General features: G+C 36.2%; 1 protein-coding gene across 14 annotated transcripts in view; it reads right to left on the reverse strand.

Annotated features, from left to right (window-relative positions):
- RASAL2 (RAS protein activator like 2) overlaps positions 1-20,060 on the reverse strand; it is a 371,817-nt gene that overhangs the window by 113,047 nt on the left and 238,710 nt on the right. The window contains exon 1 of one of the 14 annotated variants that reach the window (XM_044758569.2): positions 19,719-19,993. The exons of 12 other annotated variants lie outside the window; for them this stretch is intronic. In XM_044758569.2, the coding sequence (XP_044614504.1) occupies positions 19,719-19,731 (13 nt within the window). In that variant the 5' untranslated portion in view covers positions 19,732-19,993. Of the gene's footprint in view, positions 1-19,718; positions 19,994-20,060 lie in introns of those variants that run through there. One more of the 14 variants, XM_070497409.1, reaches the window with a different exon arrangement.

Consider the following 20,060-nt stretch of genomic DNA (forward strand, 5'->3'; position numbering starts at 1 on the left):
CTCCAGGCATTTTAATGAGGCTGTTTGATGCTGTGCTTGACAAATTTGCTACTGTGAATTTTACAATGGAAACCATGTCAATTTTTATCCATTTTAAGCAACGCCTTTAAAGTTAGGGAATATAACAAGTTTGAAGGAGAAAATATAGTGTTTGGTGGTTTTAAGAGAAAACCTAACTTTGGACATGTGGTGCCAGATAAAACTTAGGACATGTGGGGCTGGCCTGGTAGTGTAGTGGTTAAGTTTGTGCTCTCCACTTTGGCGGCCTGGGGTTTGCGGGTTCAGATCCCAGTTGTGGACCTGTGCTACCGCTTATTGAGCCATGCTGTGGCAGGCGTCCCACATATAAGATAGAGAAAGATGGGCACAGATGTTAGCTCAGGGCCAATCTTTCTTAGCAAAAAGAAGAGGATTGGCAGCGTATGCTAGCTCAGGGCTAATCTTCCTCACCAAAAAAAAAGTTAACGGGTACTAATAATTACAGAGAATGTATATGGTATTACAGAAATGTTTTGGCAACTCAAAAAAAAAATCAGGTGGTTTCACACCTATTTTTTTATATTGACAACCATAACTATCAAAAACTTTCAGTACATTTATTTTCACCTGGATTGTTAAAATACCATACATAGATGTGCTCAGAAAACACCCCTGGTTGAAAAAACAAACACTACAGTCAATTCTTTAATTTCCATTTGGTTAGTATTTGAGTATGTTGCAAATTGGGCTGTAGTATAAGAATGAATTAGAACAAAACAGTTGCATCAATATATATGTAAAAGATGTTCTATTTGATCTTAAATAAGTTTAAATGGCAAAATTTCTATAGTATTATCTACCTGGAAAGTTTACGCACACAAAATGAAACACATAAAATCTGTGAAATATAAAGATTAATCAGAAAAAGACATTCTCTAGAAGCTAATGGTCTATACTTCTCTGATGGTCTACCCTAATGAACAAAAAATGTAACTTCACGTCTCAAGTATATGTATATTTATTTATAAATTACACGCATGGGCTCCAAATCTAGTATCTCCAAATATTAGTAAAGTGTATTTTTCCTTTTTTTTGATAAAAGTTAAAAGAATAAAAGCTCTTATATGTTCTTCCCACCCACAAAGGACTGCCCTCTGCAATACCCTGGGATGGATGCACTCTGGAGAGATAGCAAATATGGGGCACACTTAAGTGGCCTTAGCAGATATATCCCAAAATGATGACAGCACTCTGCCTTCAGAACCAGAGTACGGCCTTAGAATTCTTTAAAGGCAATACTCTGTCAGTTACCACCAAGCTATCAGAATCAGCATACAAATTGAAACAGATTTGCCATCTCTAGTCTATATCAATGTAACACTTTTACAGAAGCAAAATAGGTAGTCCACCTGTTTAATTCACACTCACTGAAGCATTTAAGCATGCTGGGCTTATTTTCTGGATAGCTATTTATTGACACAGTCATTTTAAAACACTATATTTACTGAGGGATGCCCTTAGCCCTATCAACTGTTGTCAGATTTGGATATCTATCCGGACTTAAGGAGACAAAGTATCCTTAAGCTCTTTCTCATTTAAACTAAGCTGATCCCTAGTCAAGAGTACACTAAAAAAATGAATAAATAAATAAAAAGAAGAAGAAGAAGATGAAGTAGTATAGGTACAACCTATACGGGCAGGATAAAAGAAGGCTAAGATACTTCATTATTTGAAGGAATTTTAGGTTACAATTGTCTGGACAATCTACTCCCTACTTAGTTTGTGCACAGACTGACATGATCCTTCGCCTCCCCTCCCTTCAAAAAGAACATTGAGTAGGATATTTCCTATTGCCCCCAAATTTTAAATAAACCCAAGTGGATTAAGTATCTCCACATTTCAAAGAAAGTGGAAAAGAGCTGGAGCCAGATTCAGGACTTCTTAGGAGGTGGCCTCTCTCTGCTACCTCAAGTTCTCAGTCTTTATAAGCAGAAGGAGAATTTGAAGATTATCTTCCAAAATGTTAGTGCCAGTCTAGAAAGGAGTGCTTTTCCTGCCTATCCCCCCTAAGCTCATAAAGCACCACCAAAAGAATCACTTATAAAGACTGGGTGTGTCTGACTAGTAACTGGTTCCAGGTTAGAAAGCTGAGGCAGTAGACCTGCTAGAGAAAGGCAGGGGAGGGAAGGAGAAAACAAATTGAATTCTGTTTCCCCAAAATTCATATGCTGAAGCCCTAATCCCCAGACCTTAGAATGTGACCTTATTTGGAAACAGGGCCATCGCAGATGTAATTGGTTAAGATGAGGGTCACTAGAGTGGACTCTAATCCCATGTTAATGGAGTCCTTATAAAATCAAGAAGTTTGGACACAGAAGCATGCACACAGGGAGAATGCCATATGAAGATGAAGGCAGAGATCAGGGTCATGCTTCTACAAGCCAACGATTGTCAAAGATTGCCAGCAAACCACCAGAAGCTATTCCAGAGGCATGGAACAGATTCCCTCTCATAGCCTTCAGAAGGAAGCTACCCTGCTAACACCTTGATCTCAGACTTCCAGGCCCCAGAATCATCAGACAATGAATTTCTGTTAAAGCTGCCCAGTTTGTAGTACTTTGTTCCAGTAGCCTTAGCAAAATAATAGACTGACCAAGATACAGCAATGGAGCAGCCTGTAGCCTTGTAATTGTATGTCCAACTAAGTAAAAACTTGTGTCCCTAACACCAGAGGAGTTAGAACCAGAAAAGGAAGGGAAGGAGTGAAAGAATCAGCTGGGCATCTCCCACTCCAAGTTCAGGTGGTAGTGAAGAGTTAATCTGGAGATGAGATAGAATTTTAAATTGAAGTAGTTTTTAAAGTAAAATTTAAAGTAATTTTAAATTGAATTTAAATGGACTGGTTAATGACTGAAAGTAACCAAAACACTGTTGGTTCCCCATCATATTATTAGAGATCAGCTATCTAGCAGTGATAACACAGTTGGGGGCAAGGACTGGAGAAAACAAAACCATCCCTCAACCTTTCCCCAGGTCTTGGCTTATACTCAGAGGTGAACTCAAGAGTGTGAGGCCTGAAGCTTGCAGAATTTGTGGGGCTATCTTTAAAAATAACACAAAATTACAAATACAAATCTCTCTTTCCTTGTTTTCTCTCTTTTATTAAGATCTCATATGCTGAAAAGATCTTTTACAGACAGAGAAAAGAACTTACTTCAGCAACAGTAACACAGTCAAAAGTTTATTCAAAGCCCTACAGCCATTTATAACGGTCATTCATCATTCACCTAAAGACATCAGCATTTGACTATGGTGTAGAATCTATGGCAATAAGTCACTGCCTGACTTTTCTTAAACGTACCCTCCTATGTTTCAGCAGTGATGCATTTAGTCAGGATGAAGAGAGACCCACCCTCCCCAGTTGTTCTGCAAATATTTAATAGATAATAAAACTTTAAATCTCTTGGAAAATTCACTAGCGACATTTTGTACAATAAAATCAGATAAGAAGTGTACAAGAAGAAGCACAAGGTCGGTATGCTGGATAACAAAACAAATATTCTAAGGGTTTTAGAGACTGCTAGAAAGGAAATATTTATATTATCAATGACCTGCTGGACTTAAATTTCCTGGCTTTCATTTGTGACTTGGGAGAAATGAATAAACATCTTAATATAATACTATGATACATTAAAAGATAAAAACCAAGTGATCATATCAGGAGATGGTGAAAAGGTCACTGATAATTTCCAGTATCCCTTCTGTTAAGTAATCTTAGACTATTTGGAATAAGTGGAAACTTTTTCAACTTAATAAAGGATATAGACCAGAAACCAACAGCAATATATAAATTTATATACAAATTTAAAACATTAAAAACAAATTTTTATTAAGGGTAGGAGCGACATAAAGATACCCATTATCACCACTATTTTTCAATAGGATGTGACTTCACTGGAGTCTTTTATATATTACTGGTAAGAAGTTCTAGCCAATGGGGTAAAATAAGACAAGCAATAAGGGATATATATATATCAGAAAGAAATAAATGAGTGATAAATACGCAGAAAATAAGAATTATCCCTAAACGAGGATGGCAATAGGAGACCAAAAGAATCAACTGAAAAATAATAAAAGGATTTAATAAGATCATTAGAATAAAGATAAATATACAGGAACTAAAAGTTTCCTTATATGTATACCAGCAATTACCAATTAGAAAAATTAATGGGAGAAAGGAACACTTTCAAAATAAACAATAAAACTATAAACTAGGGATAAGCTTAATAAGAAATATTTAAGACACTTTCATAGAAATATAAAACCATAGGTATGACAGATAGGGTGCTATTAGATTCATGGGGAAAAAGGGGGATTGTTCAATAAATATAGCAGGAAAAAGTTATCAATATGAAAAAAGTATGAAAATCAACTCCTGGTTGATTAAGGACTTAACTGTCAAGAACAAAATTTAAAACTCCTAATAAAAAAATATCTTGAGACCTTAGGGTAGGAAATGATTTTGTAAACAAGAAACAAGAAATACTGACTATAAAAGATTCGTACAGTTGTCTATATAAAATTATGAACTTTTGTTCATCCAATGACCTTAAAAAGAGAAAGGAAAAAGTTTAGTTACAAATTGAGAGTATATTCACAATACACATACGTATTAAAGGGCTACTATCAAGAACATACAAAGAGTGTAGTGGAATAAAAACTAAAAATCATGAAGCATATATTTTTGGCTACTAATTGGGAGATCAGCCATCAACTGGGATGGCCTTGATTAAATCATTTAGTGTCTATACTTTTATGTTTCTCTTTTATAAAAGGGAAATTTTAGAATAAACATCTTTATGATAAAAAAGAACATATAAAAACCTCCTATATATTAACAGAAAGAGCACAACAACTCAACAGAAAAATGGGCAAGAGATAGAAAGAATTTCATAAAAGCATTAACATATATAGACAGAGACTTATGAAAAAATGTTCAGTATCACTAGTAATCAGGTTATGCAAATCAACCATTTTATTTTCATTACGTGACAAAAATTAAAAATTCTAACAATACTAAGTTTTAGGCAGAATGTGGATCCCTCAGGATTACATACATATTGTTGGTGGGAAAACAGTTTGGCATTATTTACTAAAGTTGAACATTTCTACACCCTAAGACCTAGAAATTCCACTCCTAGGAATATAGCAAAGAGAGACTCCTGCAAACGGATAAAAGAAGACATGTATGAGAATGTTCATAGCAGCACTGATACCAATAGCAAAATTCTTTAAACTAAATACCCTTCAATGTGAGACTGAACCCCAATATGAAACCCAACCTAAACTCTAACTCTAAATTTGTTTGGTCTATGCAAACAATGTAAAAACCATACAGTAGTCAAATGAACCATAGCAATAACATGTAAAGATATTAGTAATATAATATTTAAGTGAAAAAATAAGTCCTAAAAGAACATAAAACTTGCCCTTTACATAAAGTTAAAAACAACTAAAACTTAGAAATGTGTATGAAAGTTAATTTTCCCCCAAATAGTCTACACATTCATTGTAATTCCAGTTGAAATGTCAACACACATTTTTCTTTTTTTGGCTGGGAGTATGGGACAATTTGATTTTACAGTTCATTTGGAAAAGTAAATGCATGAGTACAAAGCCAAACACATTTTGAAAGCAAGAACTAATTAGAAGGAATTCGCTATATTGGTGAGAGAAACACATTAAAATCTATAGTCATTAAAACATTTTGATATTGACGTAGGAATAGAAAACTAGATCTGTGGAACAGAAAAAGAATCCATAAAAAGACATATAGACATTCAGCTGATAATAAAAGGTACATTTCAAATCAGTGTGGAAAAAATAGACCCTTCAATAAAAGGTGTTGAGACAATAGGCTATATACAGCTGAAAAAAATCTCATTTCACAAAACCAAAAATAAATTCCAGATAAAGACCTAATCTTAAATTGAGAAAGGCTTTTCTAAGTATGACACAAAAGCCATAAATTACAATGGAAAATAGAGACAGAATGAAAAATATAAAAATTAGAAGTTTCGAATAACAGAAAAAGACACCTTGAACAAATCTGTAAGGCTACTTAACGGTGTCTATCAAAATATGAAACGCAAACTACCTTTGATTCTATTTCTAGGAACCAATCCTACAGAAATATCAGCACAAGCAATTGAACTTAGATATATGTACAAAGATGTTTAACATAAAGTTGGCAAAGGCAAAACTAAAAGCAGTGTGTTCATAAGGAGGGAACAGATAGATCACAATGAAATAATGTGCAGCCTTTAAGAACCTTCAGGTGCAAATCTAATGAAATGAAAAGATGTCTTCAATAAATTCTTTTATTTTTATTTGAAATATAATGCTCTATAGAAAACAGCATACGACATAAGTGTAGAGTTTAATGAATTAGAATACCACCAAAGCAAGAATTAGAACATTGCCAGCAACCCATAAGTCCCCAAATACTGCAATCTTGATGCCCATTCCCTCTACCTGATAGATAACCACACCCCTGACATCTGTGGTAAACATTCTTTGCTTCATTTACAGTTTTAGCACCCAAGTGTGTATCCCTCAGTATACAGTTTTCTTTTCCCTTTTCTTGAATTTCATATAAATGGTATAGTACAACATATTTGAGTTTAGTTTCTTTTACTTATCTCTTAAATGGTTAATACTTATATTATGCATGTAGGTATCACCACTGCTTTGTTAACCATAATACCACATTACATATGGCTTCTTATCTACTTTGACCCTTAAAGCAGTACTTATAAATAACATCTGCATATGGCTTAGCATTTCAACCTTTATTTATATAGAATTTTTCACTAGGAATTCTATGCCTGTGTCTTTGTTTTTCCCACTGTTTGTGAGATGTGCTTCCCAGGACTTAAAATTGTACATTAGTCTATTAATAGATATTTCTGTTGCTAAGTATCAAAGATGGCAACATATGAGGCATAACATCAGAAGACAAAGAGTAACTGTTTTATGATTAGTTTATAATCTAATAAACAAAACAAAGTAAGTAAGAGTTCAAAGAAGAAGAGTGGCACGGGTTGTCAAGAACTATGAGGCATTAAATGACAGGCATTTGGAAAAGTCTGTAATTTGGAAGGCAGAATTGAAAACGAGCAGGAAACTGTCAGATGGTGAGGATATGCAACATCTTCACAGGCCTGGGGGCCTCCTTAGAGTTCAGATCTTTCTTCAACAGCAAAATAATTTGAGAATGAGAATGTCTTTAACTTTTTAATCCAGTATTTTTTTTAAATTCAGGACTGTCGTTTATCAGTTGATGATAAAAATGGGGGGGTGGGGTCACACACCCATCAACAGTTAATTTGGCACCAGGATCTGTTCAGCACTATTTGTACAATTAAACATTTTGTTGTGTTTTCCAACATTTTACTAAAAGTGAATGGGTGGATTACACCAGCATCATGGCAGAGTAAGCTGTCCCCTTTGTCTCTCCCTTCTAAGTGAAAACCAGTAGGACATCCATAGATTACAACAGAAGACTCTCTGCACCGCATACCAGAACGTCTGAGAGATCCATACATCTATACATCTGAAGATGAGTGGACTGCACTTCCTGGAGGGAGTGGAACCAGAGGAACAGTGGTGGCAGTTCCAGAGACCAGAGGTTCCAAGAACTGCAGCCATGCTGTGCCTGTGACCAGAAGCCTGAGGAACTGAGGTAATGCCCACAAACAAAGACCCAAGGAATCCAGGCAGCCTATGCTCCCAGAGGTGCCAAAAATCACTGCAGGCCTATGATTGGAGGCTCCAAGAACCACAATGATACCTGTGACTCAGCCCCCTCCCTTCCCCAGTGGCAGCGCCTCCAATAGTGGCCCTACAGCAGGGGCTGCATCTAAGACAGCGGCAACAGTGCCCATGATCTCAGGTCCCAAAAAGCATGCCAGCACTGAAGACCAGAGGCTGCAGGAGCCACAGCAGCAATTTTGGCTCAGCCCCTACACCTCCCCCAGCAGTGGTAGGTGGCACCAGTGACTCGAGGCTTCAAGAGCCTCAGTGGTGCCCTCACCACTAACCTCCAGCAGGGGCTTCAACACTGGCTGTGCCAGCAGCAGGAGCTGCAAACAAGACCCTGGGCCTCTGCCAATAGTGGTGGTGCCCATGATCTGATCCAGGAAACACACAGATGCCAGAGACCAGAGGCTTTGGGAGCCCCAGCAGTGTTCGCAACCCAGGAACCTCTCCTGCTGCGGTTGTGGCAGTGGTGCTCAAGACCCTGGCCCACCCAGCAGTGGCAGGAATGCCTGCGAACCCAGTGCCACAAACAGTGGGATCTTCAGCATTCCCAGATAACCCAGGAGTAGTAGCATGGGTAGCGCACACAGGATCAGTGCCCAAGCCTGTGAAGAGCCCGTTAACAGTGATAGCAGAGGCTACGACCCAAGTATCCCCCAACCGCAGAAGTGCCTGCAGCAACTTTGGTCCCCCTACCCACAGTAATAGAGCCTGCAGACCTAATAAACCTGGATGTGGTAGAGATGCCCATGATCCCAGCTCCTTCCTGCCCCACTCTCACTCCCCCCGCCCCCCCACCACAGTGGGAGAACAAGCAACCCAAGTGATCTTGGAAGCAGCAGAGGTGCTTGCAGCCCAATGACCCCAGTGTTGACACCTGCAACTGCAGTGACATTGGAAACAACAAGGTACCAACAACCTTGGAGGCACAAGCAGCACAATAAAGGCACTGATGATGCCTCTGGCAGAGGCAGTGGAGGGTGTAAAGAGAAGACTCTCAAATACAACCAGAAGCAGCTCAGAATCAAAGTAAACAAATCCTTACCCAAATAAGAAAGGTGTCTGATACCACAAATGAACCGGCAGAAGAACAACTCATCAAGCACCATGAAGAATTACAGTAACACAGTAGCCCAAAAAGAAAATGACAACTCCTCAGAAACCAAACTTGAGGTAATGGAAAATTGTGATCTAACTGACAGAGAATTCAAAATAGCTGTCATGAAGAAACTCAATGAGTGACAAGAAAATTCAGAAAGACAGTTCAACGAGCTCAGGAATAAAATTAATGAACAGGAGGAGTACTTCACCAAAGAGACTGAAACTCTAAAAAAACCAAACAAATTCTGGAGCAGAAGAACCAATAAGTGAGATGAAGAATAAAGTAGAAAGCATTGGAAAACAGCAGACCAAATAGAAGAAAGAATTAGTGAGCTCAAAGATAGAAATCTCAAAATGATTCAGGTGGAAGAGGAGAGAAATTTAAGATTTTTTAAAAATGAAGAAATCCTATGAGAAAATCTGACTCAATTAGGAAAATCAACATAAGGATAATGGGTATCCCAGGAGAAGAAAGGGGGAAAGAAGCAGAGAGCTTATTTAAAGAAATAATAGCTTACAAGTTCTCAAACCTGGGGAAAGAACTGGATATACAAGTACATGAAGCTAATGGAACACCTAATTATCTCAATACAAAAAGACCTTCTCCAAGGGGCTGGCCCCGTGGCCGAGTGGTTAAGTTCGCGCACTCCACAGCAGGTGGCCCAGTGTTTCATTGGTTCGAATCCTGGGCGCGGACATGGCACTGCTCATCAGACCACGCTGAGGCAGCGTCCCACATGCCACAACTAGAAGAACCCACAACAAAGAATACACAACTATGTACCAGGGGGCTTTGGGGAGAAAAAGGAAAAAATAAAATCTTTAAAAAAAAAAAAAAAAAAAAAAGACCTTCTCCAAGGTACATTATATCAAAACTCTCAAAAGTCAAGACAAAGAAAGAATATTAAGGGTGGCCAGAGAGAAGAAAATAACTTACAAAGGAAGCCTCATTAAGCTATCAGTGGATTTCTCAGCAGAAGCTCTACAGGTTAGGAAAGAGTGGAATGATATACTCAAAATACTGAAATACAAAAACTGTCAGCCAAGAATACTCTATTCAGCAAAATTATCCTTCAGATATGAAGGAGAAATAAAGGCTTTCCCAGACAAACAAAAATTGAGAGAGTTCATTGCCATTAGACCTGCCATACAAGAAATACTGAAAGGAGTTCTCCTACCTGAAACAAAAGGCAAAGGTATATAAAGCTTTGAGCAAGGTGATAAATAAACAGACACAATCAGAAAATTGCAACTCTATATCAGAATAAGTTAGTAAACAATTAATTATAACATAAAGGCTAAATAGAAATAAAGCGTTAATAATAACCACTTCAACTAGGTAACAAACTCACAATACAAAAAAGGGATAATTTGTGACAACAAAATCATAGAAGGAGAGAGGAAAAGGATGGAACCTGAATAGGCAAATGGAGATAAGATGCTATCAACAGAAAAACGACTATCTCATCTATTAGATCTTTTATACAAACCTCATGGTAACCACACAAAAAAAATTCAGACCAGAGTCGCAAAACGTAAGAAGGAACTGAGAAACACATGACAGAAAACCACCAAACTGAAATGGCAGACAGAAACACAAGGAAAAAACAATGGAAATCTAGAGCAACCAGGAAACAAAAGATAAAATGGCAGTATTAGGCCTTCGTGTATCAATAATCACCCTAAATGTAAATGGATTGAATTCACCAATCAAAAGACACAAAGTGACTGGGACGGATTAAAAAACAAGACCCAACAATATGCTGCCTGCAGGAGACCCATCTTTGCTCTAAACATAAACATATGCTCAGAATGAAGAGAAGAACACTCCAAGCATCCAAGAAGATGACACTCCAAGCAAATGGCAACCAAAGAAAATGGGTGTAGCCATATTTATTTCACATGAAATAGATCTCAAGCCAAAAAAGACAATAAGAGACAAAGATGGACATTATATAATGATAAAGGGGACATTCCACTAAGAAGACGTAACATTTATTAGTATATGTGCACCTAACATAGGAGCACCAATGTATGTGCAGCAACTCTTAACAAACCTAAAGGGAGAAACTGACAGAAACCCAATAATAGTAGGAGGCTTTAATACCCCACTGACATCAATGGATGGATCATCCAGGCAGAAAGTCAACAAGGAAACACTGGCCTTAAATGAAACACCAGACTAGATGGATTGATAGACATATAGAGAACATTCCATCCAAAAGCAGTGGAATACACATTCTTCTCAAGTGCACATGGAACATTTGCAAAGACAGATCCTATGTTGGGAAACAAAACAAGTCTCAATACATTTAAGAAGACTGAAATCATATCAAACATTGTTTCCAACCACAATGATATGAAACTAGAAATCAACTACAAGAAGAAAGCTGGAAAAGTCACAAAAATGTGGAGACTAAACAACATGCTACTGAACAACTATTGGATCAATGAAGAAATCAAAGGAGAAATAAAAAATACCAAAAAAGCTTCATTTGGAGACAAATAAAAATGAAAACACAACATACCATAATGTATGGGAAGCAGCAAAAGCAGTACTAAGAGGGAAGATATAGTAATACAGGCCTACCTCAAGAAACAATATAAATCTCAAAGAAAAACCTCAAACAATAAAAATCTCAAACAATCTAACACTACACCTAAAAGAACTAGAAAAAGAAGAACAAATGAAGCCCAAAGTGAGGACAAGGAAGGAAACTAAAAAATCAGAGCAGAAATAAATGAACTAGAGACTGAAAAAAAATAGAAAAGATCAATGAAACTAAGAGGTGGTTCTTTGAAAACAAAATTGACAAACCCTTAGCTAGACTAAGAAAAAAAGAGAGAAGGCTCAAATAAATAAAATCAGAAATAAAAGAGGAGAAATTACAACAGGTATCATAGAAATACAAAGGATTATAAAACTATGAAAAGTTACATGCAAAAAACTTGGATAACCTAGAAGAAATGGATAAATTCTTAGCATCATACAACTTCCCAAAACTGAATCAAGAAGAAATAGAGAATCTGACTAGACCAGTCACAAAGAAAGAGATTGAAACAGTAATCAAAAACCTATCAAACAACAAAAGTCCAGGACTAGACAGCTTCTCTGCTGAATTCTATCAAACACTCAAAGATTTAATACCTATCCTTCTCAAACTCATCCAAAAAAGTGAAGAGGATGGGATATTTCCTAACTCATTTTACAAGGCCAGTGTTACCCTGATGCCAAAACCAGACAAAGACAACACAAAAAGAAAATCACAGGCCAATATCGCTGATGAACACAGATGCAAAAATCCTCAACAAAATATTAGCAAATCAAATATAATAATACATTAATAGGATCATACAATATGATCAAGTGGGATTTATTCCAGGGCCACAGGGATGGTTCAACATCTGCAAATCAGTCAATGTGATATACCACATTAACAAAATGAAGAATAAGAATCACAAGATGATCTCAATGGATGCAAAGAAAGCATTTGACAAGATTCAACATGCATTTGTGATAAAAACTTTTGATAAAATGTGTATAGAAAGAAAGTACCTCAACATAATAAAGGGCATATATGGCAAACCCACAGCAAACATCATGAACTAAACAGTGAAAAACTGAAAGCTATTCCTCTAAGAACAGGAACAAGACAAGGATGCCAATTCTCACCACTCTTATTCAACATAGTATTAGAAGTCCTAGCCAGAGTAATTAGACAAGAAAAAGAAATAAAAGACATCCAAATTGGAAAGGAAGAAGTAAAACTTTCATTGTTTGTGGACAACATGATTCTATATATAGAAAATACTAAAGAATCTATCAAAAAACTATGAGAAATAACAAATAGAGTAAGGTTGCAGGGTACAAAAGCAACATACCAAAATCAGTTGCATTTCTATACACTAACAATGAAGTAGCAGGAAGAGAAATCAAGAATACAATTTCACTTACAATTGCAACATAAAGAATAAAATACCTAGGAATAAATTTAGCCAAGGAGATGAAAGACCTACACACTGAAAACTATAAGACAACATTGAAAGAAATCGAAGAAGACATAAAGAAATGGAAAGATGTTCCATGCTCATGGATGAGAAGAATGAACATAGTTAAAACGAACATATTACCTAAAGCAATCTACACATTCAATGCAATCCCAATCAGAATCCCAGTGACATTTTTAACAGAAACAGAACAAAGAATCCTAAAACTTAGGTGGAACAAAAGATCGTGAATAGCCAAAGCAATCCTGAGAAAAAAGAACAGAGCTGGTGGCATCACAATCCCTGACATCAAAATATACTACAAGCCATAGTAATCAAAAGAGCATGGTACTGGAATAAAAACAGACACAGATCAATAGAACAGAATTGAAAACCCAGAAATAAACCCACACATCCATGCACAGCTAATTTTCGACAAAGGAACCAAGAACATACATTGGAGAAAGGAAAGTCTCTTCACTAAATGGTGTTGGGAAAACTGGACAGCCACATGCAAAAGAATGAAAGTAGACTGTTATCTTACAAACAAAACAAAACAGAACAGAACATTACTAGCAAACAGAAGCCTCCCTTATATACCCTTTTCAGTCATTACTCCATAAAAATAATCACTATCCTGATTCCTATCATCTCAGATGAGTTTAAACTGTGTATAAACAGAAACACACAGTGTATATAACCTTTTCAGACTAACTTTTCAGGCTCGATATACATTTGCGAGATTGATCCATTCTGTTGCATGAACCAGTAGTTTGTTTTCTGTCACTAATGTATAGAATTCCATTGTATAAGCAAACTACAATGTATCCATTCTAGTGCTGATGAGCACTGGGTGGTTTCTGATTTTTAGGTGTCACAAATGCTGCTGTTCTGAACATTTTTGTACAGGTCTTTTGGTGAACCTTCTGTTGAGAGAATAAATAGGAGTGGAATTGCTGGCTCATAGAGCACTGTTCTGCTTTAGTAGACATTGTCAAACAGTTCTCCAAAGTAGTTTTACAGATTTATAACCCCACCAGCAGTGTATGAAAATTCCTGTTGTTCTAGATCCTTGTCAACATTTGGTGTTTACTCTTTCTCTCATTTTAGACATTCTGATAGGTGTGGGGTGTGTAATTCCACTTTGGTTTAAATTTGCATTTCCCTGATGATTAATAAAACTGAGCACATTTTCATATACTGAATGGCCATTTGGATTGCCTCTTCTGTAAAATGGACATTCAAGTCTTGCCCTTTTCCTCACTGATCTGTAGGACTTAGTTATATATTATGATTGGATATTAAAATTTTTAAGTTTCTCTTTTCAGACTGTCAGAGAAACACAGAACATAAGCAACATCTGGACTAAACCTAAAGAGCTTTAAAACAGTTTCTATTCTCCTATAACACACACTTGAAAGGGGAAAAGAAAAAGAAAAAGTCTACCTTTAAGTATTTAATTCAAGAACTAATAAGCAAAATGAAAATGGGTTTATAATTTCTGACACTGGGAGAAACCTACTAGAAAGCTATCATAAATCACAGCACTTTATAGCAATAAAATAGTCACACCCTTGAAGCTCACTATTTCTTTTTAATCAAAATTTCATTGTCAAAAGCATTTTGCAGTTTGTTCACAGGAAGATATGCTTCTGAGAAAAACTGGTAAATAATTGGTTGGATTTTTCTTTTAAAAAGGATCAGACAAAAGCCTGGTTTCTGGTTTTAAATACCCTTCCATTCAAACACAAACCAACAAAAAACTTCCCCCTCCACCCAAAAAACCCTGAAATAAAGTGTTGTCATCAAGGGTTGACCCAAATAGTTCTACTGAGACAAAGGGGACAAACAGATAGACTTCTGCTGGATTTCTGCCTTTTATATTGCAATAAATTCTCTCTGTACAGTACATTTTGGTTTTGCGTAAGCTAAAAAATGCTCCTAGGGGAGATTAATTTTCATTCTTTGTCATGACAACAGTAACTTCTAGGATTTCTTTACACCATGTTTTTGGTTTTGTTAATAAAAATGGTCAACACTGGCTGCAATTTAAAAAAAAAATACTTATTTTGAAAATTTACCTTTAAAAGTTGATCATGATTTATAAAGGAAGGAAATGAATAAAACTAAAATTACTAAAAATATATTTCAAAATTTTAGCAATTGCAGCTATGCAGATATTTATAAGTAAAATGATAGCACTCATAAAATAGAGTTATACTTATTGTTTCAGGAAACCACTGTGACATTTCACTGAACTTCAAGCAGAGGCAAAATGCTTCAAGGAAAATCGCAGGATGTATGTTAGCAAATTATGGAAGATCACGACTTTAATTAATTAAAAATCTCTTCAAATTTCAGCTGTGTAATAGAGACTCACAAACATCAGACCAAATACGATGTGATGTAATTCTTCTACCATATGCAGAAAGCAATTAAATAATCTATTACCCTTTCTTTGAGTGATTAGTTTCCCATACTTTGAGAAAATGCTAATACGAAATACTCTATAATCATACTGAGCAAATTCTTAGAAATGAGCTCTTCACAATGAGAAACTGGTACACAAAAGATGATTATCTTTCCCTGTTAACAGACTTACTACATCTTGTCTCGTCCTTTGACTGCACAAACCCAATTCTTTCTATGTATTCACATAGGCTAGATTTTTTTGTGGCTCTTCTTGCACTTACTTTGATACATAATTCTTTTTTTTAAATGAAATAAATTATTTCATCTATTTACCTGACTCTTTATATTCTAGGTGTTCTTGGAAAAAGGAGTTATTGAAGTAGAGACCCAAACAGCTTATCTCCTCCGATCTGACTCAAGAGACCAGAAATCAAATCAACTACACACACAACCCATTTGAAGTACAATTTAGCAAAAAAGCTACAAACCAGAACATTAAAAAGTGAAAAAATGTCCAGTTTTTCTAGTCTTCATATTAACTAAAGATAATATATTAATAATTAACTATACAACAGTAGTGTTAAGTTTTTCAAAGGTACTCTATAGTGCGGGGAATTAGAGGAAAGACATCAGAGTTAGCAACTTGTCCAACAGGTTGGCTATCCTGGGTGACACCTGATCCTGAATGACACCTTCTTGATCCTAGCAGCTCAAGTTGCTTACTTTCTGACATAAGAAAGAGCAGGCAGAACCAGGTAATTTTTCCTCTTCAAAGAACAGGACTGCACAACCTAAACTAATTTTTCAAGTTGCTGTTTCAGGAATTCATTTACTCATGAAATACTGTAAACCTGAGATTGACAGAAATGTAGAGTTCTGTAGAGTCAAATTATTGATAAGAGCTGGCTCCCTCTCCACGTGTTTAAGTTCCTAGCACTCCTAAGTTAGCTGAAGGATAAGATCTGAGTACGGGCAAGGAGGGTACTGGAGAAGATAAAGACTTTCATCTGAATTTTAATGACTGATTCAGCGTCTCTCCTGCTTGTCGAGGATATACAAAGAAAAGCATTCTCAGTGACTGCTTAAGGATTCCAAACACAAGGTGAGAGCATACCCATAATTAAATGTGGAATTTTGATCGACTGAATCCTCATCAGCAGTAAAAAAAAAAAAAAAAAGAAAGAAAAGACAGCTATTAGAGGATTGATATTGCTGAGTCATGACTCATTTTCTTGAATCACTCTTCACTAGGAAACAACAGGACATAATTTTTTTCTCTCTCTGCATTAAAAAATTAGATATTTTAAGAAAGTCTATGCAACTTAAGTATAAGAATCTGTTGAACCTTATTTCACCACAGTCACCGCTTCTTCACTGGAACTGATGTACAGGGAACTGAAAACAAGAACCACTATGAACAACCGCTAGAGAGCGCGCAAGAACAGAAAGAATGAAACCAGTCCACAACACGTTTCCTCTTTACAGGCCGATAAAGGTCAAGATTGGAGCAGAAGGGGAAACAAAACCATGTTATCTACATAAAAGGATTCTCCGAGTTTCAAAGGGATAATCCCGTAACTTTTATGAGTAAATAATTAATGTGAAAACTCAGTAATTTACACATCCAGCCTTAAGCCCCTGTCCCTGGCCTGTTTTTTGTCTTCACTTTTGTTTGAAGAGATTTTATTCTTATGGTTTAAACGGGATACAAAACACAGAATTATAACCAAGAGGTAGGGAGAAATTGCAGGAGGAAAGGAGAAATAATTCCTTTGAATGAGAAAAAAGTTTTGATCAACTACTGCCAAACTTCCACCAGAAAAATGTCATAGCTATATTGCAGACCTATTTACTTTCTTTGAAAATTTAATATATAAACTATGTTTATAGGGATATATACATTTCATGAAAAAAATTTTTTTAAGGAAACTAATATCAAGGAAAAAATCATAAGTAGTGAAAATGGGCCTGCCTTCAAGAAAATACTGGTCAAAAGAAAATTATTTCACATACATATGAGAGTTTCTTTTCTCATGTTACTCATTTCACTCTACCCACTTTATTCTCATTTAAAATTTGTCTTTAGTCACAAAATGGGCATCTTACTATTGCTTTTCTTTAACACAGAAAGTATAAACCTGCATAATCTAACATTGTATTCAGAAGAGAAAAAAAGAGTACGTGTTTCCTTCTAATATTTTTCTCTTTCTAATGCATGGTAATCAGTTTTATAATGATTAGCTTGGTTAATAAAGTAATTTCTTTCAAGTTAGGTCAGTAAAATACCAGCAACAGTTTAATGACCTCTGATTTTTTCTGTCATGGGGAAATACACTCAGGCCACAGGTCCACCTTAATATCTCTCTCTGTGTGTCTGCCTTGTCTATCTATCAATTGATCTATAATATACACACATACACAAACGCACACATATCATGGCAGTCGTTTCACATGCAGGATAAAAGATGAGAAAAATCTAAGCCCTGCGAATACAACATGAACACTGTTTAAGTTGGCTAGAGCATTATGTCCTCATTCTCACAGCCACCAGCCCTCTTATAAACAGTGTGCTTAAATAATGGATTCTGCAGTAAGACAAACAGTCTCTTGTTTCCTACTGGGTGGAGAATGCACTTTGTAATTTGGTTTCCAATAGCCAAGAGCAGTAATGAAACCATTCCTTACAATTTAGTGCTCATCCCACACAGACTTGTTAATCACTACTGCATTTACACAGACCCAGTTGAAAACTGGAATGAGCAGGTCAAGCTTTAACACAAAAGAACAACATCCCTTCACTGTGCTTATAGCCAAATCAAGCTAACTTGTTCCCAGGAGTTGTAAAGGGCCATGACAGATCCTTTTGACAGTGGCTATCTTTACCATTTAGCTCACTAGAATAGTGTGGCCTCTCTCAACCCCACAACGGTCTCCAGAAAAATAGAAAGGGCAGCAACCATTTTTAGGGACTAAATGAAAATGTATGAAGACAGATGTTCACTGTCTGTTGTGACTCAAAATCCTCCACTTAAGTTATCCTCTAACACATAATTCATGAGGTGAACTAACAGAGGACACATAAACGGAGAGAAACAGCTGCACCTTGGATACTGAAACAATTGGTCCCAACAGTTGGATAATTTAAAAACGTTATCTTAAATTTTTAAAAAATAAACATAGAGAAGGCAGTGAATATGGAATGATTTTTGCTTCCAGTAAATAGATACAAATTACAAAAATGGGTATTAGTACATAGGGAAAGCTTTACTAACATAAACTACACAGAAAATTTCTAAGTCCTAAAGTCTTTAAAACAAATTAAAATCAATTTGAAAGAGTTTTAATTTTACATACAGATATGCAGAATATGCCACAGCTATGTAATTGTTTATATAAAAGTAGCATACAAACTATAGTCATTTTCCTTAACTGAAAGCCATTTTTTTCTTCTAATAAATATTTTGTCATATATTTTTGGTTTTGACCAAGAGCATGGTATCAATATTGATTTGATGACATCTATTCCCCTATATCTCCTCCCCATAAAACTCAATCGAGGTTTATGATCTATTTGACCTATTTAGGCAATAATTCGTGGTATCTGAGGCCAGCAGATATAGTATAGATAAAATGAAAAGCCTAAATGTAACTGGTACCAGGAAAAAACAGTAAACTGAAAATCAGGAGATTTTCATTTCAACTCTGTTCCTAACTCTGTGATCTTGGGCGAGGACAAATCCCTCAGACCTCAATGTTCTCACTGAAAACGGAGAGCCTGGACTATGGGTGATCTATAAATCTTTCAGATGTAACTTTCAATGAGCCAGTCAGTTAAAATTTCTAACTTGTCATCTATTGGCAGAGGATGTTAAAAGCCTACCTTGGGCAAAAGGAACAAAGTTCTCATTTGAATGCTCTTACTGTTGTCTATGGATCCAACCTGTTGAACTTTCTGAATGAGACATTTATTACGTGCTACTGAGATTCAAGCAAGGCTGTTACAATCTTATTGATGGTCAATATAGTTTTTCTCCCACAGAGAGAAATGAACTGTATCCATTCCTAGTTATCTTAATATTTCATAAAGAATTCTGGGGAGGATCCAGACTAAGAATCCACTTCAAATTATTAAAAGAACAAGTAAATGTTGTGGCGTTACTATTTTGCTGTGATCATTACTCTTTCAATTTACAAGTTTCTCAGAAGGCTATGCCTGTGCTGGATTTTGTACTGGAATGCTGATAGCCTCCACGCAGTCTTCCTGTGAACTCACTGTAATGAAAACCAACTTGTTTTTTTAAAGCCAGCAATCACAAAGGTAAACAGTCATTGCATTTGTGTACTTAAAAAAAACCAAAATATTCCCTTTAATTATATACAAACTTTTAATTTCAATCTCAGACTCTAGGAACTCTTACCTGGGGCTTGCATTCTGTGAAGTTTCTGGGTGTTACTAACATGATCTTTCCGGCATGCCAATCAGAAACTCAAAACACTTTGTGTACCGTACTCGCCCGTGCTCGCTTTTGCTCTCTCTCTCTCTCTTTTGCTCTCGCTCTGTGCCTCAGACAGTTTGGAATGCAGAAAAGCCAGAGCCATCGCCAGTCAAATTCAACCCTTTTTTTTCCTCCAGTTCTGTTGCTAGAGAGCACTAAACAATAGCCACCCTTCCTTACTCACCACGCCTCTCTTTACAGCACTGGGTGCAGGCAATCTACTTCAGGACAAGCAATGCGATTTACCAAGCTACGTACTTGTTT

This window comes from Equus asinus, chromosome 25 (genome assembly GCF_041296235.1).
Source record: "Equus asinus isolate D_3611 breed Donkey chromosome 25, EquAss-T2T_v2, whole genome shotgun sequence".
In the NCBI taxonomy this organism is placed as follows: domain Eukaryota; kingdom Metazoa; phylum Chordata; class Mammalia; order Perissodactyla; family Equidae; genus Equus; species Equus asinus.